Consider the following 23,069-nt stretch of genomic DNA (forward strand, 5'->3'; position numbering starts at 1 on the left):
TCTCATGAGATCCTGAAATTTTGCTTTTGAAATCTTTCGTGACCCCCGGCCTAGTTTTCACTGTATAGACCATGGGCCAGGGGAGATCGCAAAATCAAAACTCAAATGAAATTCTCAAGAATCAATGTTCTAATGTGTTTGTGTGAAATTTTCTCGCTTTGAAGTCGCTTTTTGAGAACCTGGCACATGTACAAGCTACATACATGGGGCTTTGGCCCCATGGTTGGTTTGATTACAGTGGCGACGGTCTTCAAACGGCAGGAACGGTTTACAAATCTTATCCGGACCGTCCTCCCGCAGTGAGAACTGACTAAATATCTACGTGTTATCGGCAGTCTAGTAAATCATTTCGACGCCTGGCATAGAGATTGTTAAGCCAAGACGAAGAATAAGAGGACTTTGGGTAATGTAGAAAAAGCTGTAATCGCAATTTTGATTTTTTTTTTTTCATAGTTTTCAACCGATGGGCCTTGGTGTGTTCAATTTCTTCCTCTGGGATTCCAAGCTATACAGTTCACGTGATTTTGCCTCGTGGGAATGGAATTGCTTTGGGGCTCTATTCGCGCTTTTAGCACCAGAAAACCACAGAATTTATTTTGAAAAAGAAACAAGTTTTTTATTTTACTGTTACGCTAAAAAAGACTTTTTGGTAAATCTTTTTTAGTAAACTGTCAAAATAACATGACCAGTTGAATAACTTTCTGACAAAACTGTCAAATGGTCCGTACAAAACAAACCACTACATGCACAAACTCACCTTATCCGCGGAACTGTCAACAAAACAAAATCTCGCAAAAAAGATGATGTGCGGATGTTACTCGTCTACGTATGGCATTGTGAAAGATTACGTTCTGTTCGTCTGACTTTGCCAATTATCGATAGAATCCAGTGTCTGCGTGCCAGCGCCCCTCGAGGTCTTGTTTTCGATCATTGTTTCCACCGGAATCGTTGCATTTCGGGGGTGGGGAGAGAATCGTACTCACCGTACCCACAGCAACGGCGCGTGCCAAAGAAAGAGGAAGTGTCCCTATTTCCTAGCATTAGTAGTTTGTCAATGTTTGCGTTCGTTTCAGTTTGGTTTGGTTGCCGCACATTCAGCAACAGTCGCTTGCTGTTGATTGAACTAAAAACCCTCACAGCAACAGCCGGTAACTGTGTACCGTGCCTGGCCAATCCAAAATTCACAGGATGCCCTGCGAAAAGTGCAATGTGAAGTTTGGCATTATAACGCGCAAAAAGTCTTGCTATGAATGTCATCGACTGTTCTGCCGGAACTGTCTTGCGAAGCGGCAGGATCGCTTCCTCTGCCCAAACTGTACCATCTTCACCAAAAGGCCTCTTTCGCGCATCGATCTGGCCCAGCTAAAGGTGAAGGATCTCATCTTTTATCTGCAGTCGAAACACATTTCTACATCCGGTTGCGTTGGTAAGTAGTGCGGGCGACACGGTGCTTCTACGTTGATCGAACTGGACGTATATTTTTTGTGTTTCCTCTATTGTAGAAAAAGACGACCTGATCAATTTGGTCATTGCTCACGTAAATTCGGGCGGTAGCTCGCCGCATACACCGGGAAGTTTTAGTGCCACATCGTCCAACACGGAATCGGCTTCCGGAGGTTCGTCACGCTACGGGAGCTTCTATAGGAACGGAACAAAAAACTGTACAAACACGTTCGATCAGATTAAAAACACATGCCAGAACTTATTTTCTACATTTTCGGATAAATTAAATGGAGGTAAGGGACGAGATGTTATTTTGTTTTCTGCTTTTCAGTCTTTTCACTTTTACTTTTATCTTTCTTCGCAGACGTTCCCGAGAATGGTCGACCCAGCACCGTTTTCGCAACGCAGGAAGAACAGCGTCACATATTCACGCAGCCTCGGTTCGGCAGCAACAATGTTTACCATTCCGTCGATCCAAGCGTGCATCTCGGAGACGGTGGCAGCAATTTTCATCCAAACACCGTACATTCCGAGGGTGACGATAGTAACCAAAGAACGGAACAGCCGTACGATGCAGAACTGGGAGAGCGTCCAGGCCACTTTAGCAGTGGTGGAAGTAGCAGCGGAACGACAAGCGGTGCCGATTCCAGTGCTGCCTCATCGTCCTTTTCATCGCCCAGCCGGAACGCGTCTTCTCCGCTGTTGGGCGATCAGCAACCCTCGGCAATCGGTGGACAAACGCAAGCCATGCTAGACGATCGCATTGAAAGCATACTGGCGCTGGAAACTGGCGGTACAGGCTGTGAATGCTGTACCGACGATGAGGACGAAGAGCGAACTGATGTTGCCAGAGCGAAGGAAGCAGATGCGGGAGCGAAAATTGAAGAAGATGTGCCACCATGCTCGAAACAATCCCGTCGAAGCCTTTCCCAATCGAATCTGTTAGCACCACAGGTGGCCGGTCCGAGTGCGGACACGTCGGCCGCAACTACGAAGCTTGCCTCACGTAGTCAAACGCCTTCGTCATCGTTCGACGATCTGCTGGCCGATGGGGAAGGAAGTAGCAGCAATGCGGATCAAGCAATCGCTCAGGACACGCTTGCCGCTACCACAACCGATACGGATGCGCTGGCAACGACTGTAGCGTCGATCGATGACACGGACCAGTGGCAGATCGTCAATACCTCAGACACGAACGGTGGCGTTACGCTGGAAGCGGCCACCAACAGTGAGCTTCCGATGACGGACGCAACAAACGAAGCGACCACAGCCAACGAGGAAGAGGAAAGTAGCGACAGCATTAGCAATTCTGTTGAGATTAAATCAAAAGCACCGCCGTCGGTGCCGGTGCTCGGACACAGCCCATCCGTGGGTTTGACGCGCGCCACCCTTATTACGCGCCGCAGATCGGACAGTTATTTGCTATCGGAAGGACGCGGTACGGTGCGTCAGCAATCGATTGGAACGGGTCCAATCGTTGAGCAACCGTACCCCGTAGTGTTACAACGTGCCGGTACATCGCGATCATTGCAGCCAACGGAAGGAGCGACAACGTGCGACGATACCATGCCAACCACTAGCCATCCAGCCAACGCGCCAACCAGCACCACGCACGGTATGTGCTTCCGGTGTGGAAAACGGCGCAATGGCATCCGTCGGCAGTTGAAGAAGTTTCGCAAACAGCTCGAAACGGCTACCGTTCCGGAGGTGGAAAAGCGTCGCCAGCTGGAAGCGTTCCTCAACTATCTCGAACGACGCAGCAAAGGTTCGTTCGAGCTGACCGATTCCGAGTCGATCACGGAAGAGGCAAGCGTTAGTGTGGGTGAAGAGGCGAGTGGCGTGGTGGCAACGACACTTGATACGCGTGGAACTAATGGACAGCAGCAGGCCTACTCCTATCCGAAACCCTCGGAGGAAGAAGGATCCATTTGTACCAATCTGTACTCCTCCGGTAACCAGGATTTGGCTAACATGAAGCAGATCAAGCTGAGTGACATTAAGGAGAGGTAAGATGAGTAGTGCTTTTTGAAAAATATTTAAAGGTTAAAGGTTTTATACGAATCTGAACTGGGTTGGAGCCTGACCACCGCAAGTTCGGGCTACCCCAATATGACCATTCTTATTTTTTTTTTTTTTTTATTCATAAGGGACGGCCAGGCCGTATTGCTTACAATAAACTTAAAATTAGTATACTCCTTTCAACTTTGCTGGGAGACATTTCCTTCTCCGAGCTGTGAAAGGGCACCATATCCCGGGTGTGCTCGGTTGAATGACCATTCTTATATTAGACCTTAAATTTCTGATTTTATATAAAGACCTTTATTTGTAATGATAAATATTTACCACAATTTCAGTGCGGACCTGGACGTGCTCTCAGTGAAGCAATTGAAGGGCATTCTGATGGTAAATCGGGTCGATTTTAAAGGCTGCTGTGAAAAGGCCGAACTACGCGAGCGGGTGCTACGGCTGTGGCGTGATTATAAATCTATCCCATGTAGGTATTGGCAAGCGACTCACCTCTAAATAAATTCCCTAAAAACATACTCCTCTTGAAATTTGTTTTAGCAATCGAAAAACTTCCGTCGGACGATTTGTGCAAGATTTGCATGGATGCGCCCATCGAGTGTGTGATACTGGAGTGTGGCCACATGACTACGTGTACCGCGTGCGGTAAGGTGCTAAGCGAGTGTCCAATATGTCGCCAGTATATCGTACGGGTAGTGCGATTCTTCCGAGCCTAAAAAATCCTTCTCCCTCACCAGAAGCCTTCCCCTAACTTCCCCTCCTTCCGTATACGTCTCAGGGTATTGGGTTAGATAATGAGCGGGGACATAAGGAAGCGTATTACCCTTTCTTTTAATTCTCGTCCCATCTACCCCGCCTGTTTTTGCGTTTCTTTGTTCGTTTGTCTCGAAACAATAATTTAATTTATGGTCATCTTTAAGATGCTTTTATCCTTGGGGGGGTTTCCTTAGTGTCTCACTTCTTGGTAGACAAACCGTTTGTTGGGGGAAAGAAATCTGGTGCATCGGGTGGAGGTGTGTTTACGTTAAAGACAAATAATATGAACAATACTAAGCCACAATTAACAAAAAATCCCAAAACACACACAAACACCCTCGAGATGAACGAGAAAAACGAAAAATTGTGATCTAGTTAATCTAGGATTAAAACAAAACAACTAAAAAGACGCCAGTAATACACAACTGAACTGAACAGATCAGGACGGACGGCATAACTGTCTGTACTGGAAGGCTGCCAGCAAGTCCGTGTTTGTTCGAGGGAACCGTATAATTTATTATTTCGTACCGAGATGCTCGGTAGAGGAAGAAAAGAGTCTGCAATATACACTGCTAGTCCGGTGTTTCGTTACTGGTGTATAATATAAGAATGGTGCAGCATGGCTCTAAATGTGAAGATGTGACCCGTGTCTAACATTCTATGGCATAATGGTGTGTCGTCGTCGAAAAGATGTATTATGTTTCTGTTCCTGTCTGATAAAAAAGAATAAGAAAAACGCACCTTACTTCCCTCAAAATGCAGTGCATTTTTGCCCCCCACACATATACAACAAAACTCTCCTTGCAGTCCTTTTCCAACTTCGAACGACTGTATTGCGCCATTTGTTAATAACTGTTTCGATCCAAAAAAAAAAAACCGAACTAATTGCAATCCACCCTATTTACTACTCGTTCGATCTAATTCTTTCCATTAGACTTTCAATTGTTGACAACGTAAACATTGTACAAGCAAAAGCAAAGTGAAAAAAGGTTAATGAATTCCAATTGCATCTAGCGTAAATACCGTAACAATAAAAGCATTAAATTGACGAAAAAAATTGCCAAAGTGTGATGTGACTTAGACATTCGAATTCGTAAGTTTTGATGGGCAAAAAGAGACCTGAGATAAAATACTGAATCAAGCGCTCCCGAATCCGTGTCAAACAAATTCTTATTAAGTCTCTAGTGGGATACGGTTAAATTTAAATGGAGTGATTGGGTTGATGCAGCCGCTAGAGAGGTCAAAATTTGGTGGACAATTTCTCCAGCAAACCAATCAGTTTTAGTCCGACAAGTAAGTACTTCAGAAGATCCCAAATGATACGGCATAATATAGTATTTTTTAAACTTATTTTAAACACATCCATATTGCTTGAAAAAAATGCTACGAAATAAGTTAAACATATTTTAAAAATTTCACATTTTTTTTCTCCAAGTTCATCAACTCTTTTTTTAAAGAATTTATTATTATTTTCTTTTTGCAGATTTTGCTAATATTTTTTAATATTTCCCGAAACATGCATAACCATTTCCAACTATGCGATCATATCCGCTGTAATATGCTCTCTCGCTGACATCTTTCTTCTTGGTATTGGTGTACACACTCGATGCACACCCGGTTTCATTCATCGTTTCGCGCCACCGTTTGCACCTGCGCTCCTCCCGTGCGTTTATTGCGTAGCCATACAGAAAAACAGAACCGATCAAATCAAAATAGTTCGTTCTTGTGGTAGCAACACAACAGTGGACGTGTGGAACATCTTCATTCAAGCCTAAAAAAAAGGCTGTGAAATAGACCCATTTTGATGTAAACCCCGTTTATCTCGTCCAGCTTGTTTATCGGGACCAATATTTGCGGTGTGCGATAAATACCCTGCACCCTGAGGGAAGGCTTTTATCTCCACCACCACCAAGGGGGCGTTATAATTGCGGTGTGATTGTTTACACACAGATACAACAATGCACTTGGAACTTAGCCTGTGGCTAGCCGCCCTCTAGGAGAGCGGTGCCAATGTCGTCGTCAGGTCATCGGTTGGTGAATGATGGAGAAGCAAGAAAGGAGTTGGAAAGTAAGGCGAGAAGTAAAAACATCCACTCGTGCGATCGTATGTGCACGGGTTTCCTTAAACTTCTACTCAAGACGAACCCAGCGGACGGGGTCATTTAATGACGATCGGTTGCTCAACACAGTCGCGATACGTAACAACTCGCTTACAAGTTGAAGGAAAGCTCTGCGATGGAGTCTCTTGATACGAAAAGTCTTCTGTTTGAGGAGAAACCTCTTCATACTCCATCGCTGGGTGAATTACGGGACGGTAAGTTAGGGGACAATTAGCTTAGCTAGTTGAACTTTGACGACAACTTCTTACATTCTAGTGCTTGCGGTCGGTTTAAAGACTTGCTTCGCTACCGTAAACGTGGAGGTGGTAGAGTGTCCGGATTTGAGCAAAGCTCCCTTCCATCTCGCTGGAACTGGTAAGATGAACGAGTTTTTGTCTGTACCATTTCTTCCGGTTTCCACAAACATGAAATTCGACTTTCATTTTAGGACTCAACGGTAGCCCAACATTGGTCGAAATCGGTGGACCTCCCTATCTCCTGCCGACTGTCGACCGTACCAAACTCTACGATGTCGTGTCCATCTCCAAACGTGCGCTACACGATGATCAGAAAGCTTTCATCGCTATCGGTGCCGGTGCTGGTCCCTTCCCGCTGGTTAACTCCAACTGTGAAGGTATGTTCAACCTGCGCTTCACACCACCCGGCACGGTTGTGAGTGAAAGTCACCTCGCAATGGTAACCGCCGATCGGGAAGTGGAAGTAAGAAAGATCCCTAACACCGAGACACGCTGTGCACTGCTCGGCAATCTACTCGTTGCCGAGGGAAACACTGGACCGGTACTAAAAGTAAGCTGCAAACGGCGCACCGGCAACAAAGACTTTATTGCCAGCATCCGTACCTGTCTGGAGGATCGGTACGGTGAGCAAACTGTAGGGCTCGGTGGCGTTTTTCTGCTGCAAGCCGGCAAAGCCAAACAGCACGTTATGTCCCCGTTCTCGGCCACACCCATCCACACCGAGGAGCAGCTAAACGAGTGGCTCAACTTTTACGATATGCCGGCACCGCTCATCAACCTTGGCACACTGGTCACGAACGAGTGCGATCTCGATCTGCGGCTGCAACACTTCCACAGCTTTTCCACGCACGGGCACGGTGGCCATTATCATATCGACACGACACCGGAGGTGGTCGAGTATGAAGGATACTTCGTGGCCGGCGAACGGATCGTGCGTGTCGACAAACCGGTCCACACGCACAAGTTTGGACGGGATTAGTGTGTTGACCCGCTTATGCAATTCTTCAAAAATGCATCCCAAGGGTAAACGGGCCAGCAGTGGGGTAGGTGGACAAGGGAGGGTAGGTGTGGGAAGAGGCGAGCGGTATAAATAAACCTTGATAAAGAGCATCGCGCTAAACTGTTCAACGTTTGCTTTTGCACTCCGCACAAATGTAGGCCACAAACAGTTCCTCCGACTGATAAGCCTCGAGCACCAGAACAAGCGACGCACTTGACCGCGAACTGGATCGTGTGCGATAGACCGTTGGAGTCGTTGCGGTTGATTTGCGTTTGTTTGACAAGGCCGAAATTGGTTTTCGAGGGTTAATTGTTTCTTTTCGGTGTGAATGTGGTGACAAATTGCTGATAAGAGTCGCTGTAGGAAGGATGAATGGAATAAATTGGATGAGGATTAATGACTATGCCGTCAACTTGGAACTTGAAGTGTCACTTTCTAATGCCTAGCTTTAGGGTGATGGAATCCTCCATTGAATCTGTCGTAAACGTTTTGCCAAAACGCTATCCTCTCTTTGTCCGGATCGATCGACATCTGCGGCTCGGGATTGATGCGTAAGTAGGGTAGGTGGAACTCCTCAGCAGAATTTAGTTCCATCACTGGCACAGGTGACCAGCGAAAGTGGAGCGACTCATCATGCGCTGGTGTCGGATTGCCGTACCGTGCAAAGTTGGTCCACATGCGACACATGTACCGCCGGACACGTGCCTCGTTCGATTGTGGAAGTACCTCTTTCGGGTTCATACGCATACTATCCCATTAGATGTATCATTAGGTTAAAGAATTCTCTTCCGAAAACCGTGTGTACTTACCGGAACAGATATCCTAGCTCGTCGGCATGATACGCACCAGTAATTGGGAATGGTAGATACTTCTTGTACAGGTTCAGTTCACCATCGTACTCGAAGCGGTAGAAGTACAGTGGCGATCGATGTTGGTACCGAGCGTGCAATTCTGCCGTGATTCTCATCACGATTGCGAAACTAAAGTCAGACATCAGATTTGCACATTCGTTGATCTTTCGCGGTGAGTAACCCTCCTTGCCATAGTAAAAAGTTTCAATGTTTCTTGCAAGGGCTTTTGCTTCCGGTGACCCATGCCTGACGTTGAGCGTACGTGGTATCATGCGCTCCATATCGTTTCGATAAAGATCGGGATATTTAGTTATGTGTGTCAGAAAGGTTCCACCTTCCCGATCGTTGTAACCGAGCAGAAGAGGAATGTCAGGTACAAGACCGGGAGTGCTCATGGCCGTGATAGGATGTAGTGGCACAATAGGATCCTCTGCGGGACCATCCACAACCGGTCGAAAGGGCATCAAAATAGTTCCACGCTTTTCGTCTTCCACAGGCGTACGATCGCAGAGCTCAGCCAATTGCTTTGCGTGTGCAGTTTGTAATGTTTGTAGGATCTCTGGGTCGGTAGAGGCAGTTGGATTTATTAATCGCGCGAGACGTCGAGAGTTCCCGAGTGTATCGTTCGGCACGGCATAGTCCGCTAGTGCTACGCTGCTCTGACAAATCGCCTTGTGAAAGTATTGGGTAGACTGTGGCGATAGAAGATGAAGGTGTACCGATATTGCACCGGCACTTTCTCCAAACAGGGTCACATTGTTGGGATCACCGTTGAAGTGCGATATGTTTTCTGACACCCAGCGCAGTGCCTGATATTGATCCTTTAGTGCAGCATTACCTTCAATTCCCTGTGACGGGAGATGTAGAAATCCTAGTGCACCTAGTCGATAATTGAACGTAACGACCACAACGTTCTGTTCGAGCAGATACTCCGGTGAGTAGCTGTAACAGAAGATTTCGAACAGATAGCGTACGCAAAACCTTATTCAAGAACATTTCATCGCTTGCTTACCAATCGCTATTTCCGCTACCATACTTGAATGCACCACCATGTATAAACACCATAACCGGTAAACGGGCGCCGGATCTGTGCATCTGTGGTGTGTACACATTCAGATGCAAACAGTTTTCCGAACCTTGCCACCGTTGATTGAAAGGATTTTTCGCCACACAGGTATCTCTTTCCGTGCTGCAGTCCAGTACGGGAGATGGGAACTTCATCAACGGTTCCGGAGGCTTAAAACGATGCTCACCGACTGGTGCCTTAGCGTACGGTATGCCACGAAACGCATAGAAATCGTTTCCATCCGGAAGCTTTTCTACCACACCCGAGACGGTACCATACTTCAGGATCACATTCGCGCGGTTTCTGGTGCTGATCTATGAATTAAAATGGGCGATATTAATTTTAAGCTTTTGCACCTAGAATTGTACTAAACATCACTTACATTCCTCACAAATTGGGACAGAAAACGATCGACTTGCGGGAGACAGGAAGATAGTTTGCGAATAGACCACATTTCGAGCGGTGGGATACCTACCAATTGATAAAAAGCGCCTGCTTAGTCGGGTTTATATGAAACACAATGGAATAAATTACCATTTACCTGTCGGCACGCAGATCCTTCCGTGTTCTGCGTGAAAAACAGCCCCATTTTTTAAGCCGAATGCTTTGGTAATTCAACGTGCGTGGTTCATGTTCATTCACCAGTTTAAATAAGTTTTCTTCAGACTAATTGGTGGATAGTGAGATGAGAAACTCTTGCATCGCTACTTTTCAGTGTTTATTGAAGTTAGATGATATTTTTCTCGAATTAGTGGTACGAGAAATCATTACTCCGATGCCTGATCGTAACGATGTAATGATGTAATAAATTTGAATTTGATTTTGAACATACATTGCATACCTTTAGGCGTATGTTTTGTCAGCCACGGGCCTGGGTGTGCGCTGACTTGCGCTCTCTTTTGGATCTCTTTTTCTCTACTCTTTTGCAATAAGCTGGAATTTGTGAGGCAAAAATATGATTTAACTATCGAATTGATTTCCAGAAAAAATGCGGGACATTTCACCACCAATCAAAAACAGTAACTACCATTTCAAACTCTTTTTGAACAGCTGTTTTTGAAAGCCCCTGCTTAGCAAACGTCACTGGCTAGCCCACTATCAGTTTGACAGTTTTTTTTTCATTTGTTTACGTTTGTTTTCGTGATTAGCAGTGCAATATTATTTTTAGCGTATTTACAACTGTTTTTCTAAAATCGGTTACACGGTGCGGTGAATGTCTGGCCGAAAGTGGCAGGAAAAACAAGCAGAAAGTACAACGAAAAGTGTGAGCTAATAGTTAGTAGTAAATATTATTCATAGACATGCTCAGGTGTGCACAACTATTGGGCTCGAAATTTGTGTGTTCACCGCAAGTTCCACTTGCAACCAGCGTCCGATGGGCAAGTATAGTGCGTGTGCGTGAGTGTGTGGCTTGATAAGGGTTTTTTCCCTACTTCCTTCACCCTTTACAATGCATGCAGATGCGAACAATCGAACTGCCGGCCATACTTCATTAAACTAACCTTTGTACTGTTAATGTAGCGACACTTGGGTAGGAGAGCACCGCCTTCTTGGTTGGTTGATTAGGTTGTTGCGTGTATTGCGTACGCAAGTTGCATGAGTTTGCACTTCATCTATCATCTTGCTTTATCTGAGATTTTACGGTGTTATTTTGCTGATATTATGAGGTCTGGTGGAGGAACACAATTGTTTGTAGAGCTGTTTTGGTCGTTTCTGGTCTGGTGGTTGGTTTTGGCTGAACAAAAAACAACACGGTAGAGGAATACGTTCGCTTCCGCCCTCAATCTGTACGCGGTCAATCGTTCTAATCAGCCTCATTTGCACTTACAGATGAGAAACATCGATCGTGTGAATGTTAGGGTACAGCAAGGTACGGTCTGTGGCGTGAAGGAGAAGCTCCCGAACGGGGGCGCATTTTGTGCCTTCCGTGGTATTCCGTACGCAAAGCCTCCGGTCGGTGAGCTGCGTTTCCGTGCACCACAACCGCTGGAACGGTTTCCCTACCCGGTGCTGGATTGTAGCGTCGAGCGGGATGTTTGCTTTAGCCGGAACATGTTCACCCAGGAGCTGGAAGGATCGGAAGATTGTCTACATTTGAACGTGTACACACCGTCGGTGGAGAAGAGCGATAAACCGCTACCAGTGATGGTGTTTATCCATGGTGGTGCATTTCTGTTCGGCAGTGGAAATAGTGATTGGTAGGGGAGAAGTGGTCTTTCCATCGTCACAATGTTCAAGCGCCATTCATTGGATTCGATGTAATTTTAGTTATTCCCCGGAATATTTGCTTCAAGAGGATGTGATTGTGGTCACGCTAAACTATCGTCTTGGGTCGCTAGGATTTTTACATCTGCCCAGCCAAGGAATCGAAGGAAATGCCGGTCTAAAGGATCAGCTGATGGTGTTACGATGGGTACAGCAGAACATAGCCCACTTTAACGGTGATCCGAACAATGTGACACTGTTTGGGGAAAGTGCTGGGGCTGCTTCCGTCCATCTGCATATGATTTCGCCCGTGTCGCAACAATACTTCCACAAAGCGATCTGTCAAAGTGGCATTTCCACCATGGAGTGGGTAATGCAGCAAGATTCGATCAATCGTACAAGATCACTAGCCCGGTTCATTAATGCCGATGCGAAAACGGACGAACAGGTGTACCGGACGTTGATGAAAGCGGACAAAGCAGAACTGATGGGGCTGATGATACATACACTTACTGCTGATGAAAAACGGCGAGGTTTACCGATGCCCTTCAAACCGGTCGTAGAGGAGGGCGAACATGGTCCGGATACGGTCGTTCCGGTACATCCGTTCGTTGCGATGAAGCAACCGAACCGCATTCCTTCCATACCGATTATTTTCGGTAACAATGATCGCGAGGGCACCATTATGATGATGGATGCGATAAAGAAACTTGATCTGTACGAAAACGATATGGCACGCATGATACCGCGCACGGTTAATGTTGCACCGGGTAGTGCGGCCGCCGAACAGCTAGCCAATGAGGTGAAACAGTTTTACTGTGGCGCAAAAGGTGTTACGAAGGAAACGGTGAACGGGCTGGCAGATTTAATGACGGATTATCATTTTGGGATTTTGGCGAACACGTGCGCGGAATTGCACGCCCGGTACCAGCCAAACTCGCCCATGTTTTACTATCAGTTTAGCTATGACGGGGAGCTGAACATGTACAAAAAGCTGCTGCAACTAACCATTCCGGGTGCGTGCCATGCGGACGAGCTGTCGTACCTGTTCCTGTAAGTTGCGTTCATCCTTCCATTTTTATTTGTTTGAAACCCAATTTTTGTACGGGAATGTCGGTTTGATTGCAGGATGAGACTGGCTAATGTGGATGTAAAGCCGGAGTCGGAAGCAGGACGCGTCCGTCAGCTTATGTGTCGCTTGTGGACGAACTTCGCAAAGTATGGTCATCCGACGCCGGTGGAAGATCGGAACAATCTTCCTTGTGAATGGGAACCGGTTGAAAAGGTTTCATCCGGCACGGCTGGCGGTGCACCGTTCCGGCTGAAGTGTTTAGATATCGGTGCCGAAACGAAAATGATCCAGGATCCGGCCAAGGAACGTATCGACTTCTGGCGAGATGTTTACAAAAGGTGGAATGAAGATTTTCTCAAAGTGAAGCTTTAGTAAAGCGGTTTGCAGGTTTTAGGAAAGCGGGGTTATCTATATATTTTGTTCATTTTTTAATAAACCGACCATTGAAAGTTCCATTTTCAGTATCCACAAAAGGAAAGTGTTACTCCACTTTTGGCAGCAGATGCGTTCCGTTAAATTTTTCGTATAGGCTCTTCCAAAATTGGAACCGTTCGTAGAAGAAATCGGTCGTCATTTTGCAATCCCCAATGTCCTTCAGGTTCACTGCGGCCGGATAAAAGCTGACCGATTTGTCACCGGTTACTCGCTCTACCGGTGTCCAGTCGACGATGGTTGCGTGCGGATTACCAAACCGTGCAAAGTTGACCCAAAGATTGCAGCAATACTCACGGAACCGGCCCGTCTCGGTATGATCTTGCACTGCATCCGTGTTGTAGAGGGATGAGCTAAGATGATGCGAAAGCGATTAAACATAAAGAAAAAACGGAAACCCCTTTGGAGCAAACGCACCTAAACAGATAGTACAGCTCGTCTGCATGGCATGCACCGACCAGATCTGACGGAACTTTCATCTCTTCGCGATACTTGTTCAACGCTCCCAGATGCGAAAAGATGTACAGATACAGCGGGGCACTATGGGACCGGAACGTAACCAATTAAACGCTCATATTGGATACTCTCGTTTTCTTACTTACCGCTGGTAGCGAGCGTGCAATTCCGTTGCAACGTATCCTGGGAAGGTGTTTAAATTATCACCCAACACCGTAGTAACGTTCCTCATCGTTTCCACCGAAATCGGACGATTTTGAAAGAAAAAGGACACAATCGCCTCACTGGCAGACCGTTTGTCTTCCTCGCTGCTAACGTCCAGCGTGGCCGGAATCAAAAGTGTCTGATCGGTTTCAAATCTTGCCAGCTTTTCGGTAAGCAATGTCCACAGCACTAAACCTTCGTCGTCGGTAGTTCCCATCATTAGTGGAATGTCTTTGTGAAACACCTTTTCAACCGCACGTGAAGGATGCTCCTTAATAATGGCGTCCTCACTATCCTCCCGTTCAATGACGGGCGTAAACGGGAAGCGTACCAGCACAGTTTGGTCGTGCTCGTTCATGGCTTGATTTTGCGCTGCTGTCATCGTTTCGGCGGAAGCACTCATAAGCGTCGCCAGTACGGCTTCATCCGAATCATCCGCTGCACCAAGCAGCCGGGCAAGTTTTCGCGCTCGGTCGGCCGAGTCACGCTGCCATACCCACTCGTTGTACGCTGTCCCGCTTTGGGCGATAGCTTTGTGGAAATATTTTCTCGACCCTTCGCTCAGATAGTGCAGATGGACCGAGGCACCACCGGCACTTTCACCGAAAATCGTTACATTGTTCGGATCGCCACCGAAGCGGTCAATGTTTTCCTGCACCCACCGGAAGCTCATCCGCTGATCCTTTAGGCCCATGTTTCCTTCGATACCGGCCGACGGGAGGGATAGAAATCCTAGCGGACCGAGTCGATAGTTGATGCACACAACAACTGCACCCTGCTGTACGAGGTACGGTGGTTCGTAGAGTGCGGAATCACCGGTACCGGAATAGAAACCACCTCCGTGTATCCACACCATCACCGGGAGTGGAGTTTTCGGGTTTAGCTGAGGACTGTACACGTTCAGATAGAGACAATCTTCCGACATACGCTTGAAGCGTGTATCGTCCGAATAGCTGCTCGGACCGTCGGTGAAACATTCGAGCGGATCCGACGGAAGAGTTGAGAGTGGTACCGGCGATTTAAAGCGAAGTTGTCCCACGGGAGCTTCAGCGTATGGAATGCCCTTGAACACGTACCAATCCGTCCCGTTCGGTAGAGCGCCCTTGAGACCCACAACTTTGCCCGGTAGAATGGACACCGTTACTTTGCTTTCCGCCATGGTGCTACACACTTGGTTGTTGATCGTACAGAATCCCAATGCTCACTGAGCACGGTACTGATCAGCTTATCATATCAAGTGAATGTTGTTTGCGTACGATACTTGCTCAGAGAGTATGCTCACCAACACCAGTGAATGGTTCGAGATAACCGGACCGTAGCTTCATCCGCCGGTCCGCCATCGTACGTGTGTTGCATCTTGTGCAGTGATTTGGGGGATGGATCGTCATCATCACTAACGAACTGATATTGGCGGTAATTGTTTGACGAGCCTTCTTAACTTTGTGTCTGACCTCTAAATTTGTTAACCCCCGAACTTGAAGGCGACAAAACTGCTCAAACGAAAAAAAGAAAGGGTTTGTTTAGTTGCCGAAATTTCCATTCGTCTCATTCGACTCCACAATGGCTGTCTTAATTCCTGATTTGTCTTACGCCATTTTTTCTTTTCCACTTCACTTTCAGTTAAGCAAATCAACCGCAAAACAATGACCGAACATTGCATCGTTGAAGTATCTTCCGGTCTGATAAAAGGCTTGATAACCCGACACCCTGGAAGTGATGCTGCGTGCTACAGCTTTAAAGGAATTCCTTATGCCATCCCACCGGTCGGTCCATTACGGTTTCGTCCCCCACAATCCCTACCACGACATCCGGAAGGTATCCTGGACTGTACCACTGAGCGGGCGGTCAGTTTAGCGAGCAGTTACCTCCCACCGGATAACGTGCTCGCTTCGGAAGATTGTTTGTTTTTGAATGTTTACACACCGATAAATCCGCACGAAGCGACAGAACCGCTGCCGGTAATGGTATGGCTGCACGGTGGTGCTTTTTGTACCGGAAGTGGCGATTCATCCATTTACCATCCCGAGTGGCTCGTAGCGGACGGTGTCATTGTCGTCACGGTGAACTATCGGTTGGGTCCGGCAGGCTTCTTGTGTTTGCCATCGGTGGGAATCTACGGCAATATGGGACTGAAGGATCAGCGCTTGGCACTGGCATGGGTTCGGTGTAATATACGCAGCTTTGGTGGTGATGCGGGTAATGTGACCCTGTTCGGGGAAAGTGCTGGAGGTGTTTCGGCACATCTCCACTACATGTCGGAGCGATCGAATCATCTGCTCCACAAAGTCATATGCCAGTCAGGTGTGGCGACCAGTTCGATTACGTTTGGAAAACATCCGGAAGGTAAAGCGCGTCGGTTGGCGGAATATTTTGGTTGTTCGGCGGATGCGTCCGATGATGAAGTTTTGGGTAGGTTTTATGGTGACTTTTGAAATGGAACATTCTTGGTACCTGTTTAAATAATTTCAGAAATCCTTACAAATGTCGAGCCGGCACTGTTGGCCAAATCGCAGAAGGAAGCTCTTACACCGCACGAGAGAACGCTCGATTCAGTGTACCCGTTCCGGCCGGTTATTGAGGTCCCAGAATCCCACGATCCAATTATAACGGAAGATGTGTTCAAAGTGCTGCGCCGTCCGGATAATGGATCGTGCAAACCAATGATAATCGGCGTCAACAATGAGGAAGCATTGTACAAGATAAACACCTTTCGGCAACATCTGGATCGGTACAAGGAGGATAAATGTCGCTTCATTCCAGACCTTCTGAACGTTCCACAAGACGAACGACCAGAGGTAGCACAGCGAATTATTGATTTCTACTGTGGTTCTGCTGGCGTAACTTTAGAGAAAGAGTTCGAACTTAGTCGCATATTTACGGACACTTTATATCTGATTCCGGCCGTACAAGCTGCCGAACTGCAGCTGACCCATAAACAAGGGTAAGCGTTCGGTTGTGCGTTACTTTATCAAATACATTTCATAATTTTATTTTTCTAGACAAATCTTTTTCTACCACTTTGGCGCTGACACCGAGCTGAACAAATTCCGTCTGCTATGGAAGGTACCGGAGGAGTATCGAGGGGCAAGCCATGCGGATGATGTGTGCTATCTGTTTAGTTCGAGATTCTTTGCAACGGAATCGGTACCGAATGATTCGCCAGCTTGGAGATTGAGAAAGGCGATGTGCTGTCTGTGGGCCAGCTTTGCCAAAACGGGTGTCCCACGTACTGAAGATGTGGATGTAAGCTGGACATCGCTCAAAAAACCAGATGCGAAATCGTTTAATGTATCAGCACTACAAATAGACAACGAGCTGAAGATGGTAGAAAATCATCTCACTGATCGTGTTGGTTTTTGGAGAGAATTGTTTAAGAAGTACAATAGTTGGGACATGGAAAAAGGGCAATAATGGTTGCCCTTGAAATGGGAATACAAAAAAAAGTGATAGCTCTTGATAACGAAAATCGTTGGAATTGTTTGTCGGATAGTCATCAAATTTTATCATTTCTTCATCAATTTCTACTTAAGGTCATGTTGAAAACCGTAAAACTGTTATCTTACAATTTCGTATCTTTGATCCATTTTAATCGGTTTTTATTGTTTGATACCTGGTGCCATACTGATCGATAAGATATCTATGTTTCGAAATAAAGATGCTCTTGCTAGACAGATACGAGGTGCAATGTTGAGAAATGTAAATGAAATAATAAAACATACACTTGGTACGACTTTATGATGACGACAGGCCGTTAAGCCAAGCAGAGGATGATGTAGAAAGGCAAATAATTTAAAAGAAAATTTCCGAAAATAAATATCCATATCTTTATCCGGAACGCATAAGAAAACAAAATTATTTGGATATCGGATGTGGATGTTTAAGGCCGCTTACGCATTGTTTTACGCATGGTTGGGTATAGCTGCAGATATGCTGAACACTGTGTGCATCTTCTATCTTCGCAAAGCGGAGATCTTCAAAGCGCTCTAGCCAGGCCGTTTTATTCGCTTTGTTTGCTAACTGGAAATGGCTGCACCAATCTTATCTTATCCCGCGCTATGTGTGTGATAGCAAACCCGTTAAACTTTAAATCGTCTACGGCGTGCGTTTTTGGGTAGCCAAGGAAGCGACCCCTTTCAGTGTTCTGCAAACTTCCAAACACGATGGTTATCCGCAAGCTGTACGTTCCGCCGACGGTCGTGAAGACGAATCCGCTACCCCCACCGGTGGTGGATCCAAACTTTATGCCACCGGCTACCGCTTATCAGGTGAGCAGCAGTGTGATCTAAGCGCATTTGAAAAACTGGAAACAAACAACTACACGAAGCAAGCTTATGTAACGTACAATCGTTGCCATTTTTTGTAGCCTCCGGCAGAAGATCTACCGATCGTCTACGAGCCGGGAAGTACGAGCAATGGAGGAGGACCGCTAGTGTTCGCCGACGAGGTAGAGTTAGAGCTAGCGCCGGGGAAAATAGTCGGCCGTCGGAAGGTACTTCCGAATGGGTCGGAATACTTCTCCTACCAGGGCATTCCGTATGCCGAGCCACCGGTAGGCGATCTTCGCTTTAAGTCACCGGTTCCGTTGGAAAAGTTCGCCGAACAACCGCTCCAGTGTGGTGCCGAGAAGGGAATATGTCGCGGCGTTATAATGCTTCCCGTGGGATCGGAATCCGGAGGTGAAGATTGTCTGTATCTGAACGTGTACACCACGAGTTCTCCGAGTGAAACACTTGGTACGCTCAAACCGGTAATGGTTTGGATTCACGGTGGTGGCTTTTACACGGGCAGTGCCAATACCGATTTTTATGGGCCAGAGTTTTTGCTGCAGCACGGTGTTATCCTGGTGACGTTGAATTATCGACTCGGTCCGCTCGGATTTCTTGCCCTCCCGTCAGTGGGCATTCATGGAAATCAGGGGCTGAAGGATCAGCAGTTGGCGTTACGGTGGGTGCATGACAATATATCCCGATTCGGTGGTGATCCAACAAACGTGACACTGTTCGGTGAGAGTGCCGGTAGTGCGTCGGTGAATTGGCACTACCTATGTCCAAAGTCTCGCCAATACTTCCACAAGGCCATCTGCCAGTCGGGATCGGTACTTTGTCCGTGGGTTTTGCAGTATCAGCCGGAGGGTAGAGCGCGCAAGCTTGCCGCAGTGTTGGGCTATGAAGGGGAGGACGATGCTGGTGTGTTGGGTAAGTTTGCCTGAGACAGCTAACTGCAATAGGCGGTAAGATTATCAGATTAATATCTCCCATTCCATAGAAACTCTGCTGAACGCATCGGTCGAAGATTTGGTGTCGAATTCGGCGAAAGCTTTCGAAGATACGGAAAAGAGCATCTACTTTGTATCCCCGTTCATTCCATCGATCGAAGATCCGAGCTCGGAAGATGCGATCATACCGCAGCGTGGTGAGGAACTGTTGAAGCAACCGAACGCCACCACCATTCCGCTGATATACGGGCTGACGAGTGCGGAAGGTTTGATATTTTACGGCACCCTTCAGCAGCAGTTCGACGAGCTGGCTAGCAATCTGACGCAGATGCTACCGCCTGATTTTGGTGTACCGCGCGACTTTACGCCCGCCGTTTTGGAGGAGATCCGTCAGTTTTACTTCCAGGACAAACCCATCGAGCGGGATGAGTTTTTACGGCTGGTGGATCTGGCTGGGGATGTTGGATTCAACTTCCCGGTGTACGCGGCTGCTGAGCTGCACTCGAGATACCAGCAGGAGTACGTATCGGGTAGCGAAGGTTCCCAAGGATCGCAAGTAATTTGTCTACTTTTCTGATTCTAGGGCACCATTGTACTTCTACCGCTTTTCGTACGAAAACGAGCTGAACCAGATGCGCAAGCTGTTTTACGTACCGGACGGAACACCGGGCGCTGCCCATGCCGATGAGCTACCGTATCTGTTCAGTGGTAGTGAGTTTACGGTTCAAACCGAACCAGGTTCCGGGCCCGATCAGGCCCGTACCTTGCTGTGCCGTTTGTGGACTAACTTTGCAAAGTTCGGAAGCCCTACGCCCGAGGTTGATGATGTTGGATTCCAGTGGGATCCACTTCCACCGACCGCATCCGGTGAACCGTTTGTCCTGCATGCCCTTGAGCTTAACGACCAGGTGGAGGTGGTAGAGAATCCGATGCAAGATCGGATACAGTTTTGGAAATCGCTTGCGGAACGCTTTAATCCCAACCTGCTTCCTTAAGTACACAGAGCACAGCGTAAGGTGGTCCACTGGATTAAGCCGTATCTTCATTCATAAAGCTTAGAACTGCATTACCCTCGCAAGCGTTGAACCATGAAACATTGCGTGGGGATGTAAGATAACATTCCGACTGGGTTTGTGTTCATGTGTGCACGATATCCGAAACAGCAGACATTGCAGGTGCCACCACAAAAAAAAACCACCGATAAGGGCAATGATATTGGGTTTGTTCTTTTTGTTATGGGCGTCTTTTTTTTTATATTACAAACATCATATTCCCCCAAGGGCATTCTTTGAGGGGCGTTAAATCGATTCATGCAATGTTCGTGCCCTGCGTCATCGTCGTTAAAAAGCGGGTTAAGCTTAAGCAATCGATGTAGTCATCGGCAGCACTTACAAAATCACCTTCGTAATCGCCACCGAGGGTTGGTTGACATTGGTGTTGCTGTTGGTGCTGCTGTTATTGATGTTACGGCAGACGCACAGAAGTCGCAGCAAGGGGGCACAATAATCGTATGCAAATGATCGTATGCAGTTGCATCGCAAACTAATCGCCCCTGTGCTAATGCCGTCTGCTCGAAAATCAGCGGAGGGTGTGTGTGCGAATAGTTTAGGTTATTGTTTTTGTCTTTGTTTTAATTGTGCTTTAGAAATAGCTTTTTATAAAACGATTCACTACACCACGGGACCATATCAGTTAAACGTGAGGCGGCGTACGTCGATTAGTGTGTTCGATTAACCATGGTGATGCGTAATGTTCGCAAATCGTACCCGTCAATGTCCGACGGTGGATTAGGTCCGAGAGCTCAAGAATACGATGTAAGGGTGTGCTTGTCCGGGTGTTTTATTAGTACTTGAAATGTTGGATACTCTCCATTAAAATTACAGCCATCCGCGCGGATTATGGTGAAGGTGGCACAAGGCTCAATCTATGGCACCAAGGATCGTCTACCGAACGGAAAGCCGTACTACTGCTTTAAAGGTATTCCGTACGCAAAAGCTCCGGTAGGCAAGCTGCGCTTTGCTCCTCCAGTTCCGATTGAGAAGTATTCCGTGTCCTACCTGGACTGTAGCCGTGAGCGAAGCAGCTGTTTGGGGCGAGATGTGATCACGCGGGAGATTACCGGTTCGGAAGATGGATTGTTTCTGAACGTCTACACACCGGCACTTCGAAGAGTGGACAAAGCGACGGACACACCGTCGCTACCTGTGATGGTGTTCTTTCATGGTGGTGGCATGACCGGTGGAAATGGAGATAGTGGGATGTACTTGCCGGACTATCTCGTACAGGAGGGTGTCGTTGTGGCCACAGTGAACTATCGACTCGGTGTGCTTGGCTTTCTATGTCTACCGCAGGCAGGAATTGAAGGAAATGCTGGTTTAAAGGATCAGGTACGATGTACAGTTAGATGGGGCTCTAATGGGGCTTTTTTGAGGATTCTAATCCACTATTTTTCGCTTCTAGCGCTTAGCTTTGCAGTGGATCAAACAGAACGTACAAACGTTTGGCGGTGATCCAAACAATGTTACAATCTTTGGCGCTAGCTCTGGCGGCAGTAACGTGCTGATGCACTGTTTTTCCGACCAATCGCGCCAATACTTCCACAAAGCCATCGCTCAAAGTGCAACCATTTTTGCTGATTTAATCTACCAAACGGAACCGGAAGAGAGGGCCCGTTCGTTGGCGCGCGTGTTCGGTTACGAGGGTACGTCGGATGAGGGTGTCCTCGGTACACTGAGAGACGTTCCGGCAAGGCGTCTGTATGAGGCACAATTTCTCGTACTGTCTGATCGCGAGCGAGAGTATGAGCCGATCTTTCAGTTCCCGTTTACGGCTGTTATTGAGCGTGAACAGTCTGCCGATCCGGTGCTGCTGAAGACACCGATGGAGTATCTGCGGGAAGACGATCGGCTGACGGTGCCGGTACTGTGCGGGTACAACGATAAGGAGGGCATGCTTGAGCTGGTGGATATGATCAAGAATCTTTCGGTGTACAATAGTCGGTCGGAGAAGTTTATCTGCCGTTCGTTTGATGTGGATTACTTTAGTCCGTCGGCCCGCGCACTTGGGGAAGAGGTGAAGAAGCATTACTTCGGTGAGATGGCAATCGGTCGGGGTAATTTGAATCAGCTAGTGGATCTGCTCACGGATCGGTTCGTGGTAGGGTACTATGTGCTTTGTAAGCTGTGGAGTGAACACCAAACGAAGACACCGCTATACTCGTACCGTTTCAGTTACGAAGGCTCACTGAACAAGGGTAAAGAGTTGCTCAAGTTCCAACAGCTTCCCGGAGCTTGCCACATTGATGAAGTTTACTACCTCTTCAGTTCGCCTTTGTTGCGTACGGAGATACCACCTTCCGATCCGGCTTACCGTATGCGGCAGCTAATGGTACGCATGTGGACCAACTTTGCGAAACATGCGGACCCAACACCAGCGTCCGATATGGACAATTTGCCGTGCCGTTGGGAACCCATGAAAGCGACACTAGGTACGAATGGGCAGCCAACGAACTATACGGTTTTATCGATAGGGAAGGAGCTGAAAATGACCACCTTGCCGGAGTTGGCGCGTATGGGCAAATTTCTGGAAGTGACGGAACGGTGCAACGGCACGATCGATAACTTTGTCATACCACGCATAGACTCGGGGCCTGAGAGAAGCCGCAGCAGTAGTAGTTGAGTGGTTAATGTTTGGTTAATTGATGCTTCTGTTCGAGTGGGGCAGGGGCCGAAATCCGTTGTCCACGGATATGACGTTGATATGTTGGAACTGTAATGAATTTATAAATAATTGTTCGAAGGTAAAGTCGTTTCTGATGCGTTTGGAACAATTATTACAATGCGTCTAAGTGATTTAAAATTAGTCATACATCCAGCAATGTAAAGGTTACAATAATTGTTATTAAGGTCGGAAACTATACTCTTTGTTGATGGGACCTAATTAGTTTTGGGCAACATTAATACGATCCGATACGCCTTAAAGAGAGAGC

General features: G+C 47.2%; 7 protein-coding genes across 9 annotated transcripts in view; 5 read left to right on the forward strand and 2 right to left on the reverse strand.

Moving 5' to 3' along the window:
* The window catches only part of LOC126561965 (juvenile hormone esterase-like), a 188,213-nt gene extending 175,053 nt beyond the window's left edge, over positions 1-13,160 (forward strand). Inside the window, exons 1-4 of one of the 3 annotated variants that reach the window (XM_050218359.1) lie at positions 10,728-10,761; positions 11,328-11,695; positions 11,766-12,755; positions 12,831-13,160. In XM_050218359.1, coding sequence (XP_050074316.1) covers positions 11,328-11,695; positions 11,766-12,755; positions 12,831-13,146 — 1,674 coding nt within the window. In that variant the 5' untranslated portion in view covers positions 10,728-10,761 and the 3' untranslated portion in view covers positions 13,147-13,160. Of the gene's footprint in view, positions 1-10,727; positions 10,773-11,327; positions 11,696-11,765; positions 12,756-12,830 lie in introns of those variants that run through there. The other 2 variants (XM_050218360.1, XM_050218361.1) reach the window with 2 other exon arrangements.
* Positions 1,186-4,184, forward strand: LOC126561660 (uncharacterized). Its single transcript, XM_050217947.1, has 5 exons — positions 1,186-1,426; positions 1,503-1,736; positions 1,808-3,449; positions 3,798-3,937; positions 4,009-4,184. Exons 1-5 carry the CDS (start codon positions 1,189-1,191, stop codon positions 4,182-4,184), a joined length of 2,430 nt encoding a protein of 809 aa, XP_050073904.1. The 5' UTR covers positions 1,186-1,188.
* Positions 6,460-7,559, forward strand: LOC126561094 (ester hydrolase C11orf54 homolog). The gene is made up of 3 exons (XM_050217039.1): positions 6,460-6,538; positions 6,588-6,698; positions 6,772-7,559. The coding sequence occupies exons 1-3, from the start codon at positions 6,460-6,462 to the stop codon at positions 7,557-7,559; spliced, it is 978 nt and encodes a 325-aa protein (XP_050072996.1).
* LOC126561095 (juvenile hormone esterase-like) lies at positions 8,016-10,086 on the reverse strand. The gene is made up of 4 exons (XM_050217040.1): positions 10,039-10,086; positions 9,444-9,811; positions 8,390-9,373; positions 8,016-8,328 (listed from the first exon to the last, which is right to left on the reverse strand). The coding sequence occupies exons 1-4, from the start codon at positions 10,084-10,086 to the stop codon at positions 8,016-8,018; spliced, it is 1,713 nt and encodes a 570-aa protein (XP_050072997.1).
* Positions 13,161-13,255: 95 nt separating the features above from the next.
* On the reverse strand, positions 13,256-15,025 carry LOC126561988 (esterase B1-like). Its single transcript, XM_050218389.1, has 3 exons — positions 13,809-15,025; positions 13,624-13,746; positions 13,256-13,559 (listed from the first exon to the last, which is right to left on the reverse strand). Exons 1-3 carry the CDS (start codon positions 15,023-15,025, stop codon positions 13,256-13,258), a joined length of 1,644 nt encoding a protein of 547 aa, XP_050074346.1.
* Positions 15,026-15,248: 223 nt separating this feature from the next.
* On the forward strand, positions 15,249-17,277 carry LOC126561096 (venom carboxylesterase-6-like). Its single transcript, XM_050217042.1, has 4 exons — positions 15,249-15,279; positions 15,487-16,275; positions 16,336-16,807; positions 16,866-17,277. The coding sequence occupies exons 2-4, from the start codon at positions 15,510-15,512 to the stop codon at positions 17,275-17,277; spliced, it is 1,650 nt and encodes a 549-aa protein (XP_050072999.1). The 5' UTR covers positions 15,249-15,279; positions 15,487-15,509.
* Positions 17,278-18,001: 724 nt separating this feature from the next.
* LOC126561097 (uncharacterized) lies at positions 18,002-22,792 on the forward strand. The gene is made up of 7 exons (XM_050217043.1): positions 18,002-18,131; positions 18,230-19,061; positions 19,132-19,600; positions 19,665-20,070; positions 20,803-20,895; positions 20,965-21,468; positions 21,542-22,792. Exons 1-7 carry the CDS (start codon positions 18,027-18,029, stop codon positions 22,757-22,759), a joined length of 3,627 nt encoding a protein of 1,208 aa, XP_050073000.1. The 5' UTR covers positions 18,002-18,026; the 3' UTR covers positions 22,760-22,792.
* Positions 22,793-23,069: the final 277 nt, after the last annotated feature.

This window comes from Anopheles maculipalpis, chromosome 3RL, assembly GCF_943734695.1.
Source record: "Anopheles maculipalpis chromosome 3RL, idAnoMacuDA_375_x, whole genome shotgun sequence".
Classification (NCBI taxonomy): Eukaryota; Metazoa; Arthropoda; class Insecta; order Diptera; family Culicidae; genus Anopheles; species Anopheles maculipalpis.